General features: G+C 53.0%; 6 protein-coding genes across 6 annotated transcripts; 2 read left to right on the top strand and 4 right to left on the bottom strand.

Annotated features, from left to right (window-relative positions):
- Positions 1 to 707: 707 nt before the first annotated feature.
- N0V96_004580 (uncharacterized protein) lies at positions 708 to 1,179 on the top strand (the record flags this gene model as incomplete). The annotated part of the gene is made up of 2 exons (XM_053198789.2): positions 708 to 924; positions 1,007 to 1,179. The coding sequence occupies 2 exons, from the start codon at positions 708 to 710 to the stop codon at positions 1,177 to 1,179; spliced, it is 390 nt and encodes a 129-aa protein (XP_053043807.1).
- A 1,624-nt stretch (positions 1,180 to 2,803) lies between these two features.
- On the bottom strand, positions 2,804 to 4,318 carry PCL7 (cyclin-like protein interacting with PHO85; the record flags this gene model as incomplete). Its single annotated transcript, XM_053198790.2, has 2 exons — positions 2,804 to 2,989; positions 3,047 to 4,318. 2 exons carry the CDS (start codon positions 4,316 to 4,318, stop codon positions 2,804 to 2,806), a joined length of 1,458 nt encoding a protein of 485 aa, XP_053043808.2.
- Positions 4,319 to 10,294: 5,976 nt separating this feature from the next.
- PRE3 (Proteasome subunit beta type-1) lies at positions 10,295 to 11,405 on the bottom strand (the record flags this gene model as incomplete). The annotated part of the gene is made up of 6 exons (XM_053188643.2): positions 10,295 to 10,610; positions 10,712 to 10,952; positions 11,075 to 11,109; positions 11,168 to 11,182; positions 11,238 to 11,283; positions 11,372 to 11,405. 6 exons carry the CDS (start codon positions 11,403 to 11,405, stop codon positions 10,295 to 10,297), a joined length of 687 nt encoding a protein of 228 aa, XP_053054605.2.
- A 777-nt stretch (positions 11,406 to 12,182) lies between these two features.
- On the bottom strand, positions 12,183 to 12,901 carry N0V96_004577 (uncharacterized protein; the record flags this gene model as incomplete). Its single annotated transcript, XM_053188642.2, has 2 exons — positions 12,183 to 12,555; positions 12,660 to 12,901. 2 exons carry the CDS (start codon positions 12,899 to 12,901, stop codon positions 12,183 to 12,185), a joined length of 615 nt encoding a protein of 204 aa, XP_053054604.2.
- Positions 12,902 to 13,966: 1,065 nt separating this feature from the next.
- On the top strand, positions 13,967 to 14,521 carry N0V96_004576 (uncharacterized protein; the record flags this gene model as incomplete). Its single annotated transcript, XM_053188641.1, has 1 exon — positions 13,967 to 14,521. One exon carries the CDS (start codon positions 13,967 to 13,969, stop codon positions 14,519 to 14,521), a length of 555 nt encoding a protein of 184 aa, XP_053054603.1.
- A 1,612-nt stretch (positions 14,522 to 16,133) lies between these two features.
- N0V96_004575 (uncharacterized protein) lies at positions 16,134 to 17,765 on the bottom strand (the record flags this gene model as incomplete). The annotated part of the gene is made up of 3 exons (XM_053188640.2): positions 16,134 to 17,370; positions 17,428 to 17,497; positions 17,744 to 17,765. The coding sequence occupies 3 exons, from the start codon at positions 17,763 to 17,765 to the stop codon at positions 16,134 to 16,136; spliced, it is 1,329 nt and encodes a 442-aa protein (XP_053054602.2).
- Positions 17,766 to 20,360: the final 2,595 nt, after the last annotated feature.

Genomic DNA, 20,360 nt, shown 5'->3' with positions numbered 1-20,360 from the left:
AAGTTCGCGGTAGGCACCCGTGAAAAGCTTCCTGGTATCTTTGCATCTCTCGTCATTCGTCCAAACTTACCTTCCCCCGCACGATCCACCTCGCAGGCCAGCAGGGAAACATCCGCCCCGGCGCAGCTGCTGCCTACGCGGCCCCACTTGGCGCCTTCAGCCCGCCGATAGCTCCGGGCGGGGATCTCCCGTGTCAAGGTCCACCTAGTACCTCCTACGAACAGCTTCCCAAAGTCCATCCTGACCAGGCACCATTGCTGACAGACCTGATCTGAAAGCTCAAAGATAGTAAACTTTCTCTTACGCCTTGCCCAGGAACCAACTACCGTAATTAGTTGGGTATCAATAGCCCCCATCTGAGTCAGACCGGTATGGCTCTAGTGTAGCTTGTCTGCTCCTCTAGAACTGGCGGCTGCTTGCGGTGGTACCTGGTCCCCGAGTCCCCTCCTCGCACGTGTCCTCGCGCCTCCTTCGCGCCGCCATTCCAAGACGGAACTTTCTAATACCCGTGAACTAGTCCACGCGATAGCATGTTGACCAGAAAGCCATTGTCTACAAAATACCCCGCCAACCACCCCTCTTCCCCCCTCATCGTCCTCCTCCACTATCACCAGCTTCACAACCCAATTCCAACATTAACATCTGGCCATCTTGTCTCTACATCACCTCAACACACACATTCCAAACATCCTCCACTGCACGCCAACATGTCCATCGATCATATCGGCCTCTACGTCCCCGCCTCAATCTACAAGGAAACAGTAGACTGGTACCTCGCCGCCCTGGCCCCCATCGGCTTCAAAAAGTTTGTCGAGCCAAACGAGTACGCCTGCGGCCTCGGCGTCCAGCGGCCCGATTTCTGGATCGCGTCGCACAAGGCCGAGAAGGCGAATATCCCGCTTCACATTGGCTTCAAGGCGGATAGTAAGTCTTCACCATATCTTTGGTGGCCGGGAGTCGTATTGCCGTAGATTATCTTGTGGCTAATGACGTACCCTCACAACAGACCGGAAAGTGATTGATGAGTTCCACAAGGCTGCTCTTGCGGCGGGAGGCAAGGATAATGGGGCGCCTGGGTTGCGGCCACAGTATCATCCTAATTACTACGGGGCGTTTGTGATTGATCCGTCGGGGAATAATGTCGAAGTTGTCTGCCACATGCCGGAGGTGACAGAGTAAAAGATTAAGGAGAGAGTACTGAGCGTTTGGTCTCTCAATGACAAGATTGCATTCAACACATGTAAACATAAGGCTACGGCAGCTTGCGTTAGGCAAATTTATGGACGAATAATTCACGAGGACTGCAAGCCTCCAGCAAGGCTACAGATTCTCGAGGAAGCCTCCAATCATTCGAAGCACACCACATGACTGCATGAACACTGCAATTTTAACACCTCCCGTGGTTTCTGCTCAGTACACTTACACCAATATGACATTGAAGTAGGGAGGACCATACTAACTTTCGCCGGATTCTACCACCGAGATGACCATACCCAGCATGGCTATATTGTGTAGCAAGTCTCAGAAGGCGTAGTTACTCTCTCCAAACTCTCAATCGTAGCTCTTCATCAGGATACAGAATTCTCGCAACCGCCGTCCAACTTCATCATCGCGAAGCTAGACGCCGCTAGCCGTGGCAGACAGACAACCTGAATGGTTGAACACCTAGTAGCTGGCTCGCCACACAGGTAATCCATTGGTACTATGAGAAGTGAGTCATCTCGATAGATAGTTGAACATCCAGGAATCGATGTTTAGTCCCAAGTTCCCTCCAAGGACTTGCTCAGTAGGTGGTGCACCCGCATAGTTTACTCGCTTCACTGCGATTTCAACGCATCCCATCCCCCAGATCCAGACGCCATTGCACTGCATTTTTAACTCAGCTCGTCTGGATACACCCATGCCTAGCCCGCCTGCCCAGCCCTTCAGCAAAGTAACCAGATCTCCCACTTCCTAGCCCTGACAGAAGCCTGAGGTAGCCATCGACTCATTTTTTTACTCGATACAAACCGCCCTGGCCATTGCGGACGGTGTACCATGAGTTAGCCTCAAACCCATTCCCATCATTGTCCTTGGACAAGAGTCATGCACATACACTACTATCACATGCGCAGCACAAATCAATCAAAGACTGCAATCTGGCCGGCTTCCAATTCAATTTCTCGTACTCAGGACATTTCATTATGCTCGCCATCTATGTCAGTCTCGGAACACCAAACGCCTTGTCCCAAGTATGCCCGCGCAAAGTCTAGAACGTAACGTAGCGTGTAGTGTAGCCTAGTCCAACCCCTGCCCGTTCATCAAAGAACTCATCTTCCATCTTTCGTCTGTCTGGTTGCCCATGTACAGCTCGCGCGCGAAGTCCACCACTCGTAACAATATCAACGTATGAAGTCGCCTTCACATGCGCTCCAACAGAAGTTGCAATAGAATACCGCCCGCGAAAACTCCATCACAGACCCGTTCTATCCGGGTATTTCAAGGAAAAGCCGATCCCTTCTTCTTCGTCGTCGGTCCAATGGTCGCTCGACGTCGTACCGAACACGACCTACAACGAAACGGTGTGCGCCGTTCGCCCAAGAATTATAACCTGCTCCAAGCCTCTGGTGCCCGACTCGATGAGTAAATGTCCAACATCCCTCCCGAGCTCCGAGGTACCAACAAGCCAAACGTATAAAAGTTGATTCTACTAGAATGCCATGCTAGTATTAAAGGTACCAGCAAGCAATAGCAGACCACTTTATCCCCAAATCGGCGTAGCTTAGGGTATCAATCTCATAGCGTTGCAATATTGCAGATTTGTTTAGGAATCACCACCAGTCACAGCAGCAGGACGTGATCGCAGTGCTACCACCTCCCGCGCGTAAAACTCGACCAGCATGGTCGCGTACGCCTCGAGATCTTCGACGGGGACCGCCAGGCGGAAATCGTTCAATAGGAGGAACTGAAGTTCGAGATGGTTGAGTTCGGCTAACGGTAGACCACCAACCTAAGAAATAAGAGTCAGCACTGGGCAAGACAAATCAGTCGACTACCAGTCACATACCTTGGCGTATCTTGAGTTGGTGTAGAAGACGTCCGAGAAGAACTTGCTCGCGCAAGTTACGCCCGCAATGACCAGTCTATGGATATTGAAGCTGTCGACAACAAAGTACGTAGCCGGAGGTGCGCCAGGAGGTGTCGGCTGGGGCACAATGCTACCGCTCCTCTCGCTCGCCTTGATGTTCTGCTCGTCCGCATCGTCGTCATCGGCAAGATCCGAGTCGGTTTCGTCGTCTTCGTCACGCATTTCAACGTCGGCCGGCTGCGCCTTTGGAGTTGGCTGCGAAGTGGACACCCTCCGCGCCTCCTCGTGCTTGACCACCATCTCATTGACTCGCTCCGTCATGCGGTCAAAGTAGACTAGCAAACTCAAAAAGACCTCGTAGGTGGTCGGGCAGTACTTGTGAATGCGGGACAAGTAACTCAGAATTGTGATGGCAGGGATGTTCTTGCCATGGAAAGCAAGCACAGACGTGCTCAACGGGCTCATTTGCGAGCCGCTGCCTGACTCGTTGTTCTGGCTCGCCTGCTGCTGATGCGCAACGTTGCGCTGCATGGCATCATGCTGCAGGTCGTTGGTCGTGGTGATCTTGGTGAGAAGAGCAGCGACCATCTCAATAATGTCGCCGATGGGCATCGCACTGATTTCGTACTTCATCGCCTGCAGCGGCGGATCGTTCAGTATCCCCGGCCCGTTACCCGATAATAGGTCGGCCTTAGCGAGACTCTGGATATGAGCCAGGTCGCGAATGTGAATTGTCTGGCCTTGCGGTTGTTGTATGGGAGATGAGGTATCGGAGAGGGGGTATGAGTTTGTGGCGCCGGCAACACCATTTCCATCGGACGCGGGCGAAGGTTGTTGTTGTTGCGGCTCCTGGCTAGGGGCGGAGTGAGCCTGTTCGGAGGCGATTACGGAACCAGCATGGCCGGCGTCGCGAGAATCGGTGGCCATGTATGCGGGGCTATCAGCATACTGGGGCCTGGCACCTGATGGCGACGAAGATGATGGAGGCGAGGGGAAGCGAGATGCTCCTGCGCTAGGCGGCGCGGGCTTCTCGGCCGAGTCCTGTTCGGGGCGCTTTTGACGCGTGGGCGGAGTACTCGTAGAATGTTGGTATCTCGGGCTCGCGGACGGGTGGTGGGTAGGGACGTCTCTTGACCGACTCGAGGATCGGTAGTGGGAATCGTGCGAGTGTTGGTGTTGAATGCCTGGGGTGGCAATCATGTTATGGAAACGGGAGGGATCAGAGACGTAGTCACCGATTACAGCTGCCATAGCATCGTATTATTCCAGCAAGACTGAATTACAATTAGGATGGTTGGATCAGGCAACTGCAGGAACAACGAGTTAGCATCAAGTCCAGGTTGTATTTTGGGTTTGCGTGTTTAGGAGACGAAAGTAGTCTTGGGGCAGCAACGGTTGCCGCGTGTTGACGTTGGTGCCCAAGACTCCCAAACCGAGAGAACGACCGCCGCTCAAGGCCGATTCTTCAAACCTCAGGCTGACTTAAGGGCTTGTGCAAGGGGCAGTGACGTGAGGTAGGGCCGTGATCGTGGGCAAGGAGAGGGGAGTGTGTATGGGCAGCGGAGATTGGGCAACCAAGGCTGAGGGTTTGCACATGCAAATCATGGCATGAGAAGGGCAGCCCGATGGCAGACGAACAGGCAGAATTCCCCAGCAGGGGAACAACGAGGAAGGCAAGCATGCCGAGACCACAGCCCAACGTCTTGATCGTGAGGGCAGCAGCTGTGGGTGTAGAGCTGATGGCAGGCTTGTACATCGCGCGCAGGCACGAACGACGTCACAGGTGCGAGTCTCGTTGCCAGGACGAATCAAAAGAAGAGCAACATGGGTTGTAGGGAAAAGGTAGGGAAGATGGAGAATCGCCGAAACACAAGGCAAGACAGAATGAACTCACCTAAGTCGTCCAACGAAGAGGCGGAAGAGCCTGTCGACAGGCGATGGATCTAGATACTAAGTATTTGGACAGAGAGGTATCGGTGCCGCGGTCGCAGGAAGTATTCGTCAGAGATAGCAAGGAGCAACGAGGTGTCGAGTGTGAAGCGAGGTCGTAGGCAAGGTCTAGTCGGATCGAGTCGAAGGGCAGTAGGCTCACAACAAGACGCGTTAGGCCTGATAGAGACGGTTGGGTGATGTCGAAGGAGGCGGCGATGGCGACCTTTTGGCGGAGTAGGAGTATGAAGGCGGAGGAGGGGGAAGGAGGAAGGCGGTCAGAGGGCTCGTCCGACAAGGCGACTCGAGAATCTGTTTCTGTTCTGTTTCGCAGAGCGTTTGCGATGTCGAGTACCTAGAACAATCAAGGTACCGGTGGAGGGTTGGCGGCGAGACCAAAGGAAGAGGAAATTGTCGAAAGAAGGCCCCCTTGTTGATAAAGCGTCCAGTCTAGAGGAAGGACGAGACAAGGCCAGAACAGAAAAGCAGACTGGGGGGGGAGGAAGGAGGAAGAGAGAAAAAGAGTCGGAAGAGAGCGGGTTGGATGGGGGTGTGTGGATGGATGGTGGATGAAGGATGAATTGGGGAGAAGCTGGCGCGGGTGGGCAGAATGGGCGATGGCTAATAGAGATGGATTTGGGGGGAATTGGGAAAAGTAGGACGGCGGGAGGATTTGGGAGCAACGGCGGCGGCGGTGGGTGGCAGGCGGCAGGCGGCAGGGCAGGTGGGTGGCCCTTACTGCGTGGGAGCGATGGAGGGGGAAACTTGGTGAAGGCGGGCAGGAAACAGCGCTCAAGGCTCAAGGCTCAAGCAGCGGGACCTTTAGGTAGACGATAGAGGGGACAGCGGGCTGGTGGAGAGCCCTGGAGACGCAATGGCCGATGGACTGGGCCTGGAACTTGGGCTAGGTACTTGGTAGAGTGGATGCTGTTGTTACTGAGGATCGGTACTTTGCTTCACCTCAGGTATCTGAATACGAGTAAAGATGATGGTATCGGGTCATGAATGCGAGTTGCTTCTGCCGTGTGTGTGTGTGTGTGTGTGTGTTTACTCTTCAGTCGAGATGTATGAGCGAGATGTATGAGAAAAGACACAATTCTCTTACTTGACCTGATGAGGCGACACTCAGAGTGAGTGAGTGAGTGAGAGATGTTTACTGCGTAGAGGGGACCCTGGATGAGATTGGCGGTCTGGTGGAGACGGATGAGGTAGATGGCAAAAGGATGGCCACCAAAAGGCTCAGCTGGGTAAAGCCGATTCATGGATGAGTGGATGAGAAAGCATTGAGAGGACCTTACCATCTGTTGATGTGCAGCAGCTCCCCGAATGACGGCACACTGCCCAGATGCATCACTCCAGACTCCAGCATCCCAGACTGTTACTCCCCAGACTCAGCCGTTTGTTGCTCGTCACTCATGGTGGCTGACGGGGTTCAACCTTTTCTGCCGTGCAGCGAACTGTTCCATTTTCATTACAGCGCAATGAGTGCAGCTGGCAGCATGCACGCTCAGTCGCGATGCCACGGCCGTGGTTCCCCGCGTACCTATCTTGGATCCGCGCGTGAGTTGTCCTTCACAGGCATGTGAGCCTCACCCTGAGATTCACTTCAAGACTCCGTGAGAGGCTCAGTGAGCGATTCTCAGTCAAACCCAACATAAGTGTCATCTCTGTTTATTTACATCTCTTCCGCCGTTTCTCGAAATCTCCAGAGGGTCTACCTGTACACCTAGTAACCATCACGGATCTCATCTTGACTGAATGTCTCACTGTATCTCGTGTGGCGGCATGGCAAAAAAGATGAGGAGCCACCCGAAACATGACATGACAGAAGCCCGCGCGCTAGCCACCAACACCCACGCTCACGAGCAAGCATTGCAAGGCAAGGTAAGGTGAGGTAGCAGCCACTCACAGCTCCCGCAACAGCAACACCCGTCACCCGTGGGCCAAGAAATCCAAGGGTCCTCCGTACCTCCCAGGTTGTGCCACTGCCAGGCCAGGTTTGCCAGGTTGCTCCCCGAATCTGCATTTCTGCTCGTGCCATCGTTGCAAGTCGGAAGGTCCCAGTTCCTAGTCGGCGGGCCCAACCGAACCAAGCACAGCCTCATTGCGATCCTGCTCTCGCCATTTTCTATCCATGATCTAGCTCTCTCTCTCTCTCTCTCTCTCTCTCTTTCGTCCCTCGCGCCGAGGTCCTGGAGGCTGGAGCTTCACCTCGACATGGACCTAAATTGCGCTTCTCCCCAGCCGCAACTGGACAAGCCCCGGTCCTTGCTTTTCCGAGCTCTCCCAACTTGGGGAGTACGAAAGTCTCCAACATTTCCCGATGGGATGGATGGCTGCCCAACGAATACCTACAGCATACCGAGTACAGTGCATACCTCTCTCTGCCTTGTGCCTCACTCAGACCTTGGAAGGCTTGGATGCTTCTCCAGCCCGCGACCGTGCTACCACTTCGCCTCAACAGAGACTGGACCTGACAGCTCGCACTCGCAGCACGTCCAAGCAAACACACTCGAGTCGGAGCATCTGCATAGAAAAACGCAAAATAAAAAGAAACAATAAAGAGAGCGCTTGCCAAAACCGGCGGACCACTGCAACTGACACGCGGCGGAAAGACAGACAACCCATCCGCATCGTCGGGAGGAGAGGGTGTGCCCATGCCGTCCTCCCATTGGCTCCTCTGATACGCGATACCGCTGATAAGAGATTTGGCGAGCAGGGGTCACCTAAACCTGGCAGGGGAACCTGGAACCTCGACTTTTCGACACTTTCACCCCAGCGCCCTCTGCAGGTGCCCAAGACATCTCAACGCCTTATCGGATAAGATAAGGTACGTATCTCCGTTCCTCCTCCCCCTCCTCTCCGCCTACCAGCCCTGCCACCTCCCTTTCTGACCTGACCCGAACACCCAACGGAACCAATCCAGCAGCCTTTCTTGGGTACCTACGGATACACAGTAAGGTAACGGAGCATTCGCATCGTAATTCCAATCGCCAATTGCCTGCCGTAATACGATGCACTGGACCCGAGATGCCTTCCTGCTCCACCAAAATAACTGCAGCATGCAACTTTGGCCATGGCACAAAATGGATCTCGGAGGAAACATCGACAAGCTTCTCCCATTTTACGTACTGCGAATTCGCAAACACCGCGCTGGGTCCCTTTGGCATCCTGGATTTCTATTCCAGTAATCCCCTGCTCAAGTCCCGGCCGAATCTGGACCTCACTTCCGTCCAAATCAAGCAACATCGTCGTTATTGACTCCATAGTCGCATAGCCAGCCACGCTCTCCCCATTATTTCCCCTTTTTTCTACAGTACTCCGTAGTCTGTACTGCACCGCTCAAAAAGAAAGCATTCCTGATAATAGACACGGAGGCCACGGCGACTTTTGAACAACCGGTCATTTAGGGGTTCAGAAAATAGAAACAGACCATCTGTCGTTCCCGGTCGCCCATCAGGTACCCGCCGGGCCCGTCTAACGCGCGATACCTGTCAACACCAGCTGAATGTTGACTAACAGCACATGAGACGATCAAAAGCCGGCCGGGTCGTTGCATTCGAGTCAAAGGGTTATCTGCTGCTTACGCAGTACACCGCTAGCAATTACAAACACTCAGCTGCCGCTATCCCACCTCCAGACACCCGTTCCCTACCAGAGGTACACTGAGGGTCCGGATAATACCTATTACACAGATGATTCAACGACGCTGCCAACATTGCCAACACCAACACGCCCAAAAGGGGCAACACAAAAACAAGCTTTCATCATCATCCATCCCACGCCCAGCTGCTCCCCAGCAGCAGCATTACCACAGTACCAAGTCCCTTGTATTAGGTATGTTGGCTGGCCGGGGCCCCCCCTTTCCCCCTTCCAAGACGCCTTGACGCCCCCTCGGGGCCTGCACGGATGGTGACTCCCGGCCAATACCCGGCGTTCCCTCCGGCACGAGGTCTTGGGATCTTGGGGGTTTGTTTCTAAGAAATTCCCCTATCTAATCAACACTACTCCATACCTTACCTTACCTTGTGGATACACACATAATGAGGCCTTCACCGCAATACCGCCCCGGCCCCCAGGTACGGATACCCAAATGATCAAGCTGGACGGAGCAAGGCATATCGCGCAATCGCCAGAGAGTGCAGCCATCGTGGCACACCCGCAGCCCGACAGCCCCGTCCCACGTTTTTATCCACCGCCCTTCCATGACCTTTCCTAAATCGTCACCGACGGCCAACGACCTGGTATCACCCTCTCGTCATCATTCTCCAACTTAGTCATGCACTTGGCTCGCGAGTTGCAAGTAAAAAGTTCCATGGCTTTTTCTTCGTAATTATAGTGTCTTGTGTAGTCGATGTCTTCTCTCAGCCTCAAGATTCCAAGAACCATCCTGCGTACTCAACTTCCAGATAGATACCTTTGCCCAAGCAACGCGCCACACCATCAGGCGTGCCTCGAGTAGACAAAACTCATCTTTAACCTCACCTACAGGTTAAGCTAAAGCTACACAGCGGCCGTCACATCGCGAATCCTCCAACGAGAAGCCAAAGGACCTCCCGCCCCGTCCTCCCCGCACCCGCCGCTGATTTGTTCCCGCTCATCACTCGCCATCCCGCAGAACCGAGCAGCGCTAAATCCCTCCACCATCCCATCCCTCACCGCCTCCGAATCTGAGGCTTCGACAGCGACAGTGACAGTGACAGTGACACTCGGACACCCCTTATTTTTTTAATCTATTATGTAGAGTGACTGTGCCGTCCTCCCTGCATCGTGCATACGGGTGGCAGCGTTCGCGTGCCGGCAGCGTCTTTCTTGGCCACTCTACCAGTACTAGTACTAGGATGGGAACAATTCACCTTACCCCCCAGAGGCTCTTATTCTTGCCTGTCCATCGAGGCGTTGCAGCGCGTTGCAGGCAATCGCATCTTATCATCTTGACCACGCGAGCTGCCCGTACCTTATCGCAAGCTTTTGGGGTGTCACAGTGCCACATTCCATGAAGTTACCCTCCAGCCTCTCGTGAAGAAATCTCGTCTTGCGGGTAATCTATTTATTGTACATTCATCGTTTGTCGCCAAGCCCGAGATTTCGCCCCGGCATGGACTTTCTTTGCTCCATCTTGGGGCTCGGGGGGCACCTTTTGTAATTGCACGGCGAAATAATCCGTATCGTCTTGGTGCCCATCATGCCCGGCCGATGTCGATGGAGGCGACCAGATGGCTTTCTTCTAGCCACATCACAATAAACGTCTCCCTTTCTCACTTTCTTCCTCCGGCTCTCCCACATTCATCTCCCCAACTAGTGCTGCACCTTGTAGTCCTCGTCGGGGAGGTACAGATGCCGCACGGCGCCCTTGGCGGTCAGAACGACCATGCGAATGACACCACCGGAGCTGCCATCCCACTTGATGGCCTCCTTGAGCGATCCCTTGACAAAGTCGACGGCCTCCTTCTCCTCCATGCCCTCCTTCCAGTGCTCGTCACAGTATCCGTAAATGTACGTCGAACCCGAGCCGCCAATGGCATATGCCTGCTTGTGTAGGGATCCGCCGAGGGGGATGGAGTAAACCTGGCCGCCGTGTCGCTCGTCCCATCCGGCAATAATGAGACCGGCACTGGGATTTATCTCGAGTTAGCTCAGTCCATATGCTAGTGTACTGACGTCTCATGGTCGCTTGGAGACACTTCCGCAATGGCAGAAGACAGGGAGACTTACGTCAAGCGGTCCTTGTTGGAGTAGCAGACCTCCTGGAAGATGGCGGCGGCAGTCTGGGTCATGGGGGGCTTGCCGTTGCGCATGGCGTACAGGCCGAGCTGGTATTGGACGATGTCGGCGACGGCCTGGGTGTCGGCGGCGGAGCCTGACCGGCAGCACCAGATGGTATCGTGAACTTGTGTGAGCTTGTCGGTGACTCGGTTGGCAATGTAGGCGCCCGTTGTTGTTCTGGAATCAGCACCTAGATGGAGTGACTCGTCAGTTGTACGTTCCTGATATGGTCCCTGTCTATGTGCCCCTCCACGAGTGTCCAGGGTGGGCGCCGCGGGTACATAGACAGTGATGTGTGCGGATCCGACGTACCGAGAATAACACCGTCCTTGAAGGTGACTGCCATACTATCGCGAAGTGTCAGATGTATGCGGGAGGGGAGGGGCGATCGGAGGGGTAGCTTACATTGAGGTTCCGAGGCTTTGACATTGGTTAGCTGAGGCTCTGATGCTAGACTGAGAGGATCTTCACTCACTTGACCTCTCCCTTCTTTAATCTCTCCATGTCGATGTGGATGCCATCTGTCCACCCGCAATCGTCAGCTTCATAGTTCCATTCTGGTATGTATGGTCCCGCAATAGCATCATCCAAGCTTCTGCCCGCCCGTACCTTCGTTGAGCTGTCCGGTGGTGGTAAACTCCATTTTGATGAGTTGCGTTTGGTGTGTATTTCGTTACTTCGTTTGCGGATTCGGTTCGTCGAGGATTGGAGATTGGGGGAAGGAGAGAGGTTTCGGCGTAGATATCGAAGGGGGGTGGATTGGTTTGATGTGTCGTCGGTGGAAGGCTGAATGGAGCTTGACGAAGCTCAGGCAGCTCCAGAACGCGTTGGCCTTGCCCGCCCCGGGACGCTTGGAGAGATCACGTGACTGATGACATAATCCAGTCTTTGGTGACAGTCACGACGATGGCATCGGCGCATTTGAGGACTTGAGTTGATTTGACCTCATTTCAGTTTAGGAAATTATTCCGTCTGCTTGAAACGTTCATACACTTATGTGCAAGAAGGCTTGCTTGGCATAGGCGTTGAGGTCACAGTACCGCCCTATCACCAGCTCTTGACAGCTATGCCAGAGGGCCCCACGTAAGAACGAGAGCTTCTCAGATGGAGATATCATCGATACTGGAATGTGAAATTTGAACCCAATATAGAAGATTCCCGTTCCTACATCGATCAAAGAAAATGTGTCTAAACGTTCGAATTAACATGGTCCGCTGGATCCGGTGGTCATTTACAACACCGGCCCAGACAAATGCTTCTTTATACAGGTATTCTTATAGATATGGTACAACAATCATGCGCCTCGGATATCCAAAACATGTCAATCAATCAGCACCTTAACCTCCCTTGGTCAGACTGTCAAAGTGTCAGCAAGCAAAGCTCAGTCGTAGTCGTAAGACGCTGCCACAAGCAATGCAACTCACCCGTCCTTGGCCAGCTCAGCGCTGGGCTTATCACCACCGCCCTCCGTCTTCTTCTTGTCCTCATCACCGCAGCCACAGTCATAAAAGTCGCCAATCTTGTTACAGTCAAACAGCTCCTTCTTCAGCCGGGTGTTGACCTCGTTGTGTACGAAGCAGGCCCAGCCCGCGGCAGCGTTACGGCTGCTTGTCTGGGGCGGGTATTTTGCCAGCAGCTTGCGGAAGTGGGAGGCGCAGTCTCCGCACGGGTAGAGGCGGGCAAAGAGCTGGATGTACGTCTTGAGGGCGAGGCTGTCGTCGGGGGTGGGCTTCTCGGGGAAGCGGGCCATCATGGTGTGGAAGAGCTTCCACGAGGCGCGGCCGAGCTCGGCTCTACGGGAGGAGAGTGTGTTAGTACAACCTTGAGGACCAAGAAGACCCGAGGGAACGGCCCGGGAGGTGGGTATGCTTCTCATGCAAGAGGGCGGGAGGCTTACTTTGCCGTCGCATTCTCCAACTTGGGCGCGATGGATTCGCCGGACAGGATGCTGCTCGAGATGTGGCCAAGATCGGGGGTGTCGCCGCTCGATGATACGGAGTCGCCCTTGAGGGGTACGGCGGCGGCTGGGGGCGCGGGCGATGAAGGTTCGCTGGTGCCGCTTGAGAAGAGGTACGAGACGCTAAAGAAGGCGACGACGGCCAGGAGGACCATGAGCGTGAGGTGTTGTCTCCGCGCCATGGTGGGCGATTGGCTGTCGCTTGACTCTTTGAGGGCGAGTTTGCGAAAGTCAAGATATGCGCAGAGGTAGGTAATACGGTAGAAGATGACAAAAGAGGTTACGCTATGTGGTGAGGAAAGGATTGAAGAGAAGAAAGAATCTCCCGCCAAAAGGAGGATGCGAAACCTCGGACGGAAATCACGTCGTTCTGGCAGCTTTTTGGTTAGGTTATCTGAGCTTACCAGGAACAGAAAGAAACCCTCCCCAAATAATCACCGACGAGGAGGGGAGACTCGGCGAGGGACGATAGGTTCGACCAGGGGGTGGTTCATCTTTCAGACTTTCAAGAAGCCAAGGGGATATTTGGTCGGCCCACGGTGCAGGGGTCGTCAGACAAGGCTATTTTGCTACCACCAATCCCGTCGCCGTACTTTGGGCGTAGTGCCACCTGTCGCATGGCCCCTGGCGCAGTCCGCCGCAGTGGTGAGATTCCATGGATGCCCCCCAAATGCTCCAAATGGCCCCTCAAAATCCCATCTGTCTGTCTTTCTCCTCAGGTTCAGGTCAGGTTCCCCTCCAGCTCCCTCCAAGATTGCTTATCTAATGCTACCAACGTTCGGGGTCATGGTCGCTGACGGTCGCTGATTGAATCGGCCCAGCCTTGTGGAATCCCTGGCCCGTGCAGCGTGCTACCCCTTAACTTTGATTCGGGCCCACTCCACTCCCCTAACGACGGGCAGCGGCCAGGGGTGCCTGCGACCTTCCCGTCCGCCGTCTCCAACTTGCGTCTCCAGCAAGCTGCAACTGGACGTTCAAAGTGACAAAATCCACCCACTTTAGCCTCGTGAAAATGCAGCTATCTACGGAGTACTAACCACAGCATTCGCTCCACCAAGTATTCCCCGGATGACTCATTTTCTCCGCCTCAACTCTAGAAATCTCATGGCAAATTCAATAGCAACCTCACTTTTCAGTTGATTCAATACCAAAATACCCCAATCATTCCAGGCTCTCATTGTGACCGCAAAACTCAAGCATCTCAGCCAGCGTCATTCCCTATCACAACACCAAATACCACCGCAAACATGGCATCTCCCATCTCCATCATCGTCGCCTCCAAAAACCCAGTCAAAGTCCAAGCAGCAAAACTCGGTTTCGAATCCGCCCTTCCAGACGCAACCTACACCGTCCGCGGCATCAGCGTCCCCTCCGGCGTCCCAGACCAGCCCCTCTCCGATGAAGAGACCCTCCGCGGGGCTCTGAACCGGGCCCGCAACGCCCAGGAAGCCGAAAAGGACGCGGACTACTGGATCGGCCTCGAAGGCGGCATCGACATGCCGGCCGACCAGAACGCCCCCATTATGAACTTTGCCTGGATCGTCGTCATCAGCAGCGACGGACGGGTGGGCAAGGCAAGGACCGGCGCGTATTACCTCCCCGAGGAGAGTGCTGCGTACCTGCGCCAGGGTATGGAGTTGGGACATGCGGATGATTTGATCTTTGGGCAGACGAATAATAAGCAGAGCAAGGGGTCTGTTGGCATGTTGACTGATGGTGTCATTGATCGGACGTCGTACTATCACCATGCTGTCATTCTAGCTTTGATTCCCTTTAAGAATAAGAATCTGACGTTTGTCTGAATATCTCGGGCAAGTGCAAAGCAGAGGTAGACCCTCCAACGTTCTGATCTCAGGCTTGATGTCTTCTTTGGTCTCTCTCAGCATTTAATCCCGAGGGAGACGAGATGTGCAGGAAACATAAGCTGAACTGGAAGCTATCCTCCGGTTCTACACATGCTAGAGACGAGTCTTGCATGCCAAAAAAGCATCAGATCAGCACCGTCAGAAGTCCCATTGCTGTTATAGCCCGTAACTGCTTGGTCTGTCCTGAGTCTATCGACTCATCTGGAGTTTGTCCCCCTTTAGCTAAGCTTCGCAATCCCTCAATGCTAGCAGGATTTGTTCGTGAGCCTTTTTTCTACGGCATTCTCTACCTGGGTATTTAAATACTGCCCGGTTCTCATTCTGCTCGTAATGTGACAAGCAGAGGTGCCACCGCATCTCATTCTTTTGCGAGAGGAGTTTATCGCACCGATTACACTCGATGATGTTTCTGTGCAAGTAGACCTTCTAGATCACCTAACTTACAGTCTTCATCACCCGTTTCCTCAACTTCGTTTCTTCTCTATGATCTCTCAGTCTCGCTTTGCCTATTCGTTGTCAAATCTTCACGTAGAATGTGCTTCCGAGGTTGACGGACACTCAAAGTAAGTATGTATGATATTACTATTCGGATCTTTTTTAGATTGAAGTATCTTGGTTGATGCAATTGACTGACCTTCCATTTCTCTGGCTTCTCTAACTACCTTTTGCTTACGTTTGCCATCATGATTTATTCTCTAGACATTCCAGTAAGTCCTGCTCAGGGTAACTTTTCCTATGGCATCCATGAAGTAGGTAGAGTTGGTCTTAGTCCATGATGTGGAGTTCAGCCCTAAGGGAGAGCATCTACAGCTTGAAGTCATCAATCACTTGCTTCTCTTTCTCACTTAGGGCCTTCGGTCCAGCTTCGTGTATTTGATGCTTTGTTCTCACTTAGATCATCATCTCTTCCACAGCGTCTACCGTACGGTCCGTACCTCAAGTGGTTAAGTTTGTTGAGATCTTAAGCAAGACTCATTCATCAACTATCAAGCTCATTCAAGTACTCCAGACCACTTTGCCCAAGAGACAAGTACTCACCATCGCTGGGGCAAAGCAGAAGAGCGTGATCTCGACGTGCGTCAGTTTGCCACTATCTCCTGGACAATGGAACAAGTCGTTAGAGCCTGCTCACTCTTATGTCCTACTCGTCTTTCTCATCGTACTCATCATAACCGAGTACCCCAGATCATTTTGCCTTTATAAGGGCAATCAAGAAGGGCCTTTTGGCGCTCCTTGTCGATGTGGCACCCTTTCTCGCCGTAAAGAGTGCGGCGGAGATGCCACCGCGTTTCGCCCTTCAGCGAGAGGATCTCCGGGCGTCGATTGCGTAGTACAATGTCTTTGAGGGAGTACTAGAACCCCCTTTGCTCTCCTCTGTGATCGCTCGGTCACGCTTTGTTTATTCTCTGACGAATCGTAACGTTAAATCTACTGACGAGGGTCTACGAGAAATCACATCAAGTTTATTAAGTTCTCAGTCAACACTTCTTTATTTCAACTACCAAACCAATTCCTGAACCAACCCCAAGTTCTTCCACCCTGATGACAATTACTTGGGGCAATCGAGAAGGGCCTGCTGGCGGCCCTTCTCGATATGGAACCCCTCTTCGCGGTATTCTTTTCCATAATGGTCGCGGCGGAGATGCCACCGCATCTCATCTTTGCGGGAAAGAATTTTCTCGCATCGGTTACACTTGATTACGACCTTCTGGACGCCATTCACCATTCTCGGGAGCTCCCGGCAAGGGGGTCTCGGAGAGACCTTTTCCAGGCCATAGTAGTCGGGGTTGGGGTCGGGCGTTCCGTCGTTGAACTGGGAACCCGGGATGGTTCTGGTATGCGACCGTCTTCCATGTCTGCCCCGAGGAGCTTGGACGTTGGCGGCGGGTTGAGGGTTATTGTTCTGTGCGAGCGGGTTGGGAGCGGCGGCGGCGTTCTGGGCGTCGTCTTGCTGGATCTGGGCACCTCCGTTGTGATCATGATGGTGCTGCTCCTGCTGCGGCTGATTGAACGCGGGGTCCTGGTAGACGTGGTGATCATGCTGCTGGGGAAGATCTTGGTCGTGATGGCCCTGTCCATGAATATGATATCCATCGTTCTGCGAGTACGGCTGGTTAGGCATCTCCTGATGCTCTTGGTCCTCATTGTGCTGATCTTGGTGGTACTGGAGTTGCACGTGCTGGAAAGGCATCTCCTGCGCCTGCATGTCGACCATTTGCTGCCCATACCGCTCGTATCCCTGGTTGTTATAATGCTGCCATTGCTCGTGCTCTTGAACGAACATCGCGGGATCGCCAAAGCCGGCGGGAGGTGCAGGGACCAGGCCCAAGTCAGGGTACGGGAGGTTGAAGCCATCCTGGAGCAAGTTGTCGATCTGGCCGGCGTGACCTGGCTGCATGTTCATAGCGCTAGCCTGAAAGTCATAGATGTAATCGGGAAGAGGGTCGCTAAAGTTCGGATGCGCGGAATCGCCCGCGAGAGCAGTGTGAGGCTCGCTGAGAGGGTGTCCGGCCGCCTGAGCGGCAATGATGGCCTGGTTCTCGAGCTCGGGGTCGATGGGAGGATAGTGCTCGGCTTGAATGGCGTCATTCTGGCCCTGCTGAGAGAACGGTCCCTCGAAGGCGTTGTTGACTTGCTGGGGAAGCACGACGTTCTGGCCTAGGGGCTCGATGTAGAACGGATTCTCTTGGCTACCTTGAGCAGCATCGTAATAATTGTCGTGAAGACAGGGATCATCGATGTCGTTGTGGTCCGCCAGAACTTCAACGGGATAAGCTTTCTCGGGCCTGTGTTTCTTAGGTTAGAAAAATGATGTGTTTGAGCGATTCACGGGGTGAACTTACGGGACGTACTGATCTGTACCAGCCATTCTGTCTCTGTCTGCCCAGTAGTACTCCAGGCGCTTGCGCTCCTCTATCATACATGGTCAGCATTATTTCTTGCGCCTCAAAATGACGGAAGGCCTATCTGCCATGGCCTCGGGGCCGCGAGCCCGGTGTCTGTTGGTCAAGAATCGAGCTGCGAGGAGGGCAAAGAGGACTCCTTTTATTCCGCGATCAAGGACGAGGCATCAGAGGCAGTGAATCAGGGCCCAATGCCCTCAATAAAACCTCGAAGGGTCCAGAAAGACTAGAATGGAAGAAAGGTTGGCAGACTCACCTTCGTAGTACTGCTGGTCCATCTTGAATGGACTTCTTAATAGGGATGTGAAGGAGAGGTTTTATTAACAAGGCTAAAAGGGAAAGAAAGCCCTTTATTACCGCTGGCCCCGCCTAGCTCTCGCCGTATTCGTCGTGGATAATATCATGGGCTACGGGATAGGGCGAGATCTAAAGGGGCGGGAGCTAGGAAGGAAAGAGGGATAGGACGAGAGAGGCAGCACCTAAAGGAGTGATAGCACAAGAGAGAGAGGCAGCGCCTAAAGGAGAGACAGGACAAGAGAGGGATAGCACAAGAGAGGAACGGCACAAGAGAGAGAGGTAGTACCTAAAGGAGAGACAGGACAAGAGAGGGACAGCACAAGAGAGGGACGGCACAGGAGAGAGAGGCAGCACGAGAAACAGAGAGGCAGCACGGGAGATAGAGGCAGCACAGGAGAGAGAGGTAGTACGGATAAGAGAGACAGTACCTAAGAGGGAAACAGCGCCTTAGAGATAGATAGTACTTAAGAAAGGGATAGTATAAAAGAGAGGTAGTAAGAGAGAAAGAGATAGTATAAGAGAGAGGTAGTAAAAGTAAAAGGATAATATAAGAGAGAGAGGTAGTATGGGATATAGAAATAGTATAAAAAACGGAGATAGCATGAGAGAGAAAAAAAAGAAAAAAAAAAGAGAGACGATGTAAAAGAGCTAGTACGAGAAAAGCAGTACGAGGGGGGTTAGAAGAGGGTAATAGGATAAGACAGACAGCACAAGAGAGATAGCATACGAGAGACAGGACGAGAGAGATAGCAAGAGAAGACTTCAGTAAGGTAGAGGCAGTACAAGAAAAGTAGCATTAGAAAGGGAGCATAAGAGATAGGAAGAGAGTTGGGAGGGCGTGGAGGGCGAGAGCTACGTCGTTGGAATGTTCTTAAAGAGCGAGGACATTTGAAGGATATTGCTAGGTAGTGAATAAAATCACTGGACACCGCATAGCCTTACAGGGAGAGGACCGAGCGAGGGGGGGTAGTCTCAAAGAGCGGGACTTACGCGGGACTATTGCCAGGCAGTGAGTGACAGCATCAGGTACGGTATAAAGCGAGAGCAAGGTACAAGACTGACAGAGCTGATCCTGAGGCCGCTTTGAAGGACTGATTTGGTGCAGGAAGACCCGTTCCCATGCCAGCAGGAGATCATTCCACTGGTGACTGCGAGGCAGTAAAAAAACATCTTGGGCAAGAGTGAGGACTAGACAGCTATCGTGAACATCTATTGATGAGAAAGGGAGCTTTGACAGGCTATAGTGGGGCAATCGTAACTGGAGGACTTGACTGGAGGAAAGGGAATTTTATCCGTCTCAAGTATATAGGGAGCGTCATGGTACCTGGTATAGATGAAGTGGCTGTGATGAGGATGAGCAGGCAGGTAGTGAACAACAGATGGAGACAAGGTGCAGGGCGAGTAGTAAGTGGGTGAAGTCATCTCTAATGGCGGGAGCGTTCAAAGGCTGTTGCTAGGCACCATAAGGGAGTGAAGATTATCATGGATCATGATCCAAGGCGAGCGCTAGGCGGGCAGAAGGGTCCTGATGAGGGAATGAGCTCTCACCAGCTGTTACTAGGCAGTGAATATAACAGTGAGGCATGACTTTGAGACAGGACAAGGTCCAGGTGAGAAGAGTGGTCTCAAAGAGTGGCAGCTGGAAGAGGTGATCGCCAGGCAGCGCTAGATGGATGACAGGACGGGGTCCAGATGAAAGATGGAAATTTTGATCTCCCGGAAGTTCATCCATGACACCGTGGGGCCCGGCGCCGGGAAGGGCTGAACCGGTAGACAGGAATTGATCTGGGTAAATGATTTCGAATTTAGTTGCGAAGTTATTCGCATTGGTGAGAACTATCATTATTACTTCCCTCTCAGTGAGTTGTTCAACTAGTAGGGGGAAGATCTCGGGGTAGGGCCAGAATAGTGGGCGCAAGAACTTGTAAAGAAGGTTGTTCGAGAGTGATAGTGAAATGGGGCAAGATCTAGATTTCCTTCACCTAAGCAGGAATCGAATGATTAAGTTCTCTCTAGGGAATAGAATTGAAAGAGGTCAGGGCACATCACATTTGGGAACAGTGGATATGAGCTCGAAAGTTCGAGTTTGGGCTAGAAAGGAATGGTGTCTTGGATAGACTCGGAGATGAAATGGGCATCTCCTTTATTGCTCTGATGACTTCAGACGTATTAGAGCAAGTTTGAGACGCTTTTGTGGCCCTGAGGCTCCGATATTCTATTCAGGCGAAAGAGAATAAACAGGCAAGTACGGTATGCACCATTCAACTTGAAGTTGACTATTTTGACTTGGGATGGATGTGTTGGAACATCTAACCATGTGATCTCGAGAATTGACAATACAGAATTGGACATTGAAAGATCAATAACAGAAATTTTCCTTTGGTATTCCTCAACTTCGGCAGACGTCTCAATCAGCATTCATACTATGTGAGTCGCCGTAAACAAGACGCCGGAGCGGAGCGGGTTGGCCTGGCCGAGTTTCAGTGGAGCAGCGCCGAGACAATCGGAACGGAGTGTGCCGGAGACGGGAATGCAGTGCAGGGCCCCAGGCGGCAGATCAGCTAAGGTAATCAAGT

The sequence above is a fragment of the Colletotrichum fioriniae genome, assembly GCF_027942845.1.
Source record: "Colletotrichum fioriniae strain IMI 355084 chromosome Unknown scaffold_4, whole genome shotgun sequence".
NCBI lineage: Eukaryota > Fungi > Ascomycota > Sordariomycetes > Glomerellales > Glomerellaceae > Colletotrichum > Colletotrichum fioriniae.
The sequence above is the reverse complement of the archived record's forward strand: the minus strand, read 5'-3'. Positions and strand labels throughout refer to the sequence as shown.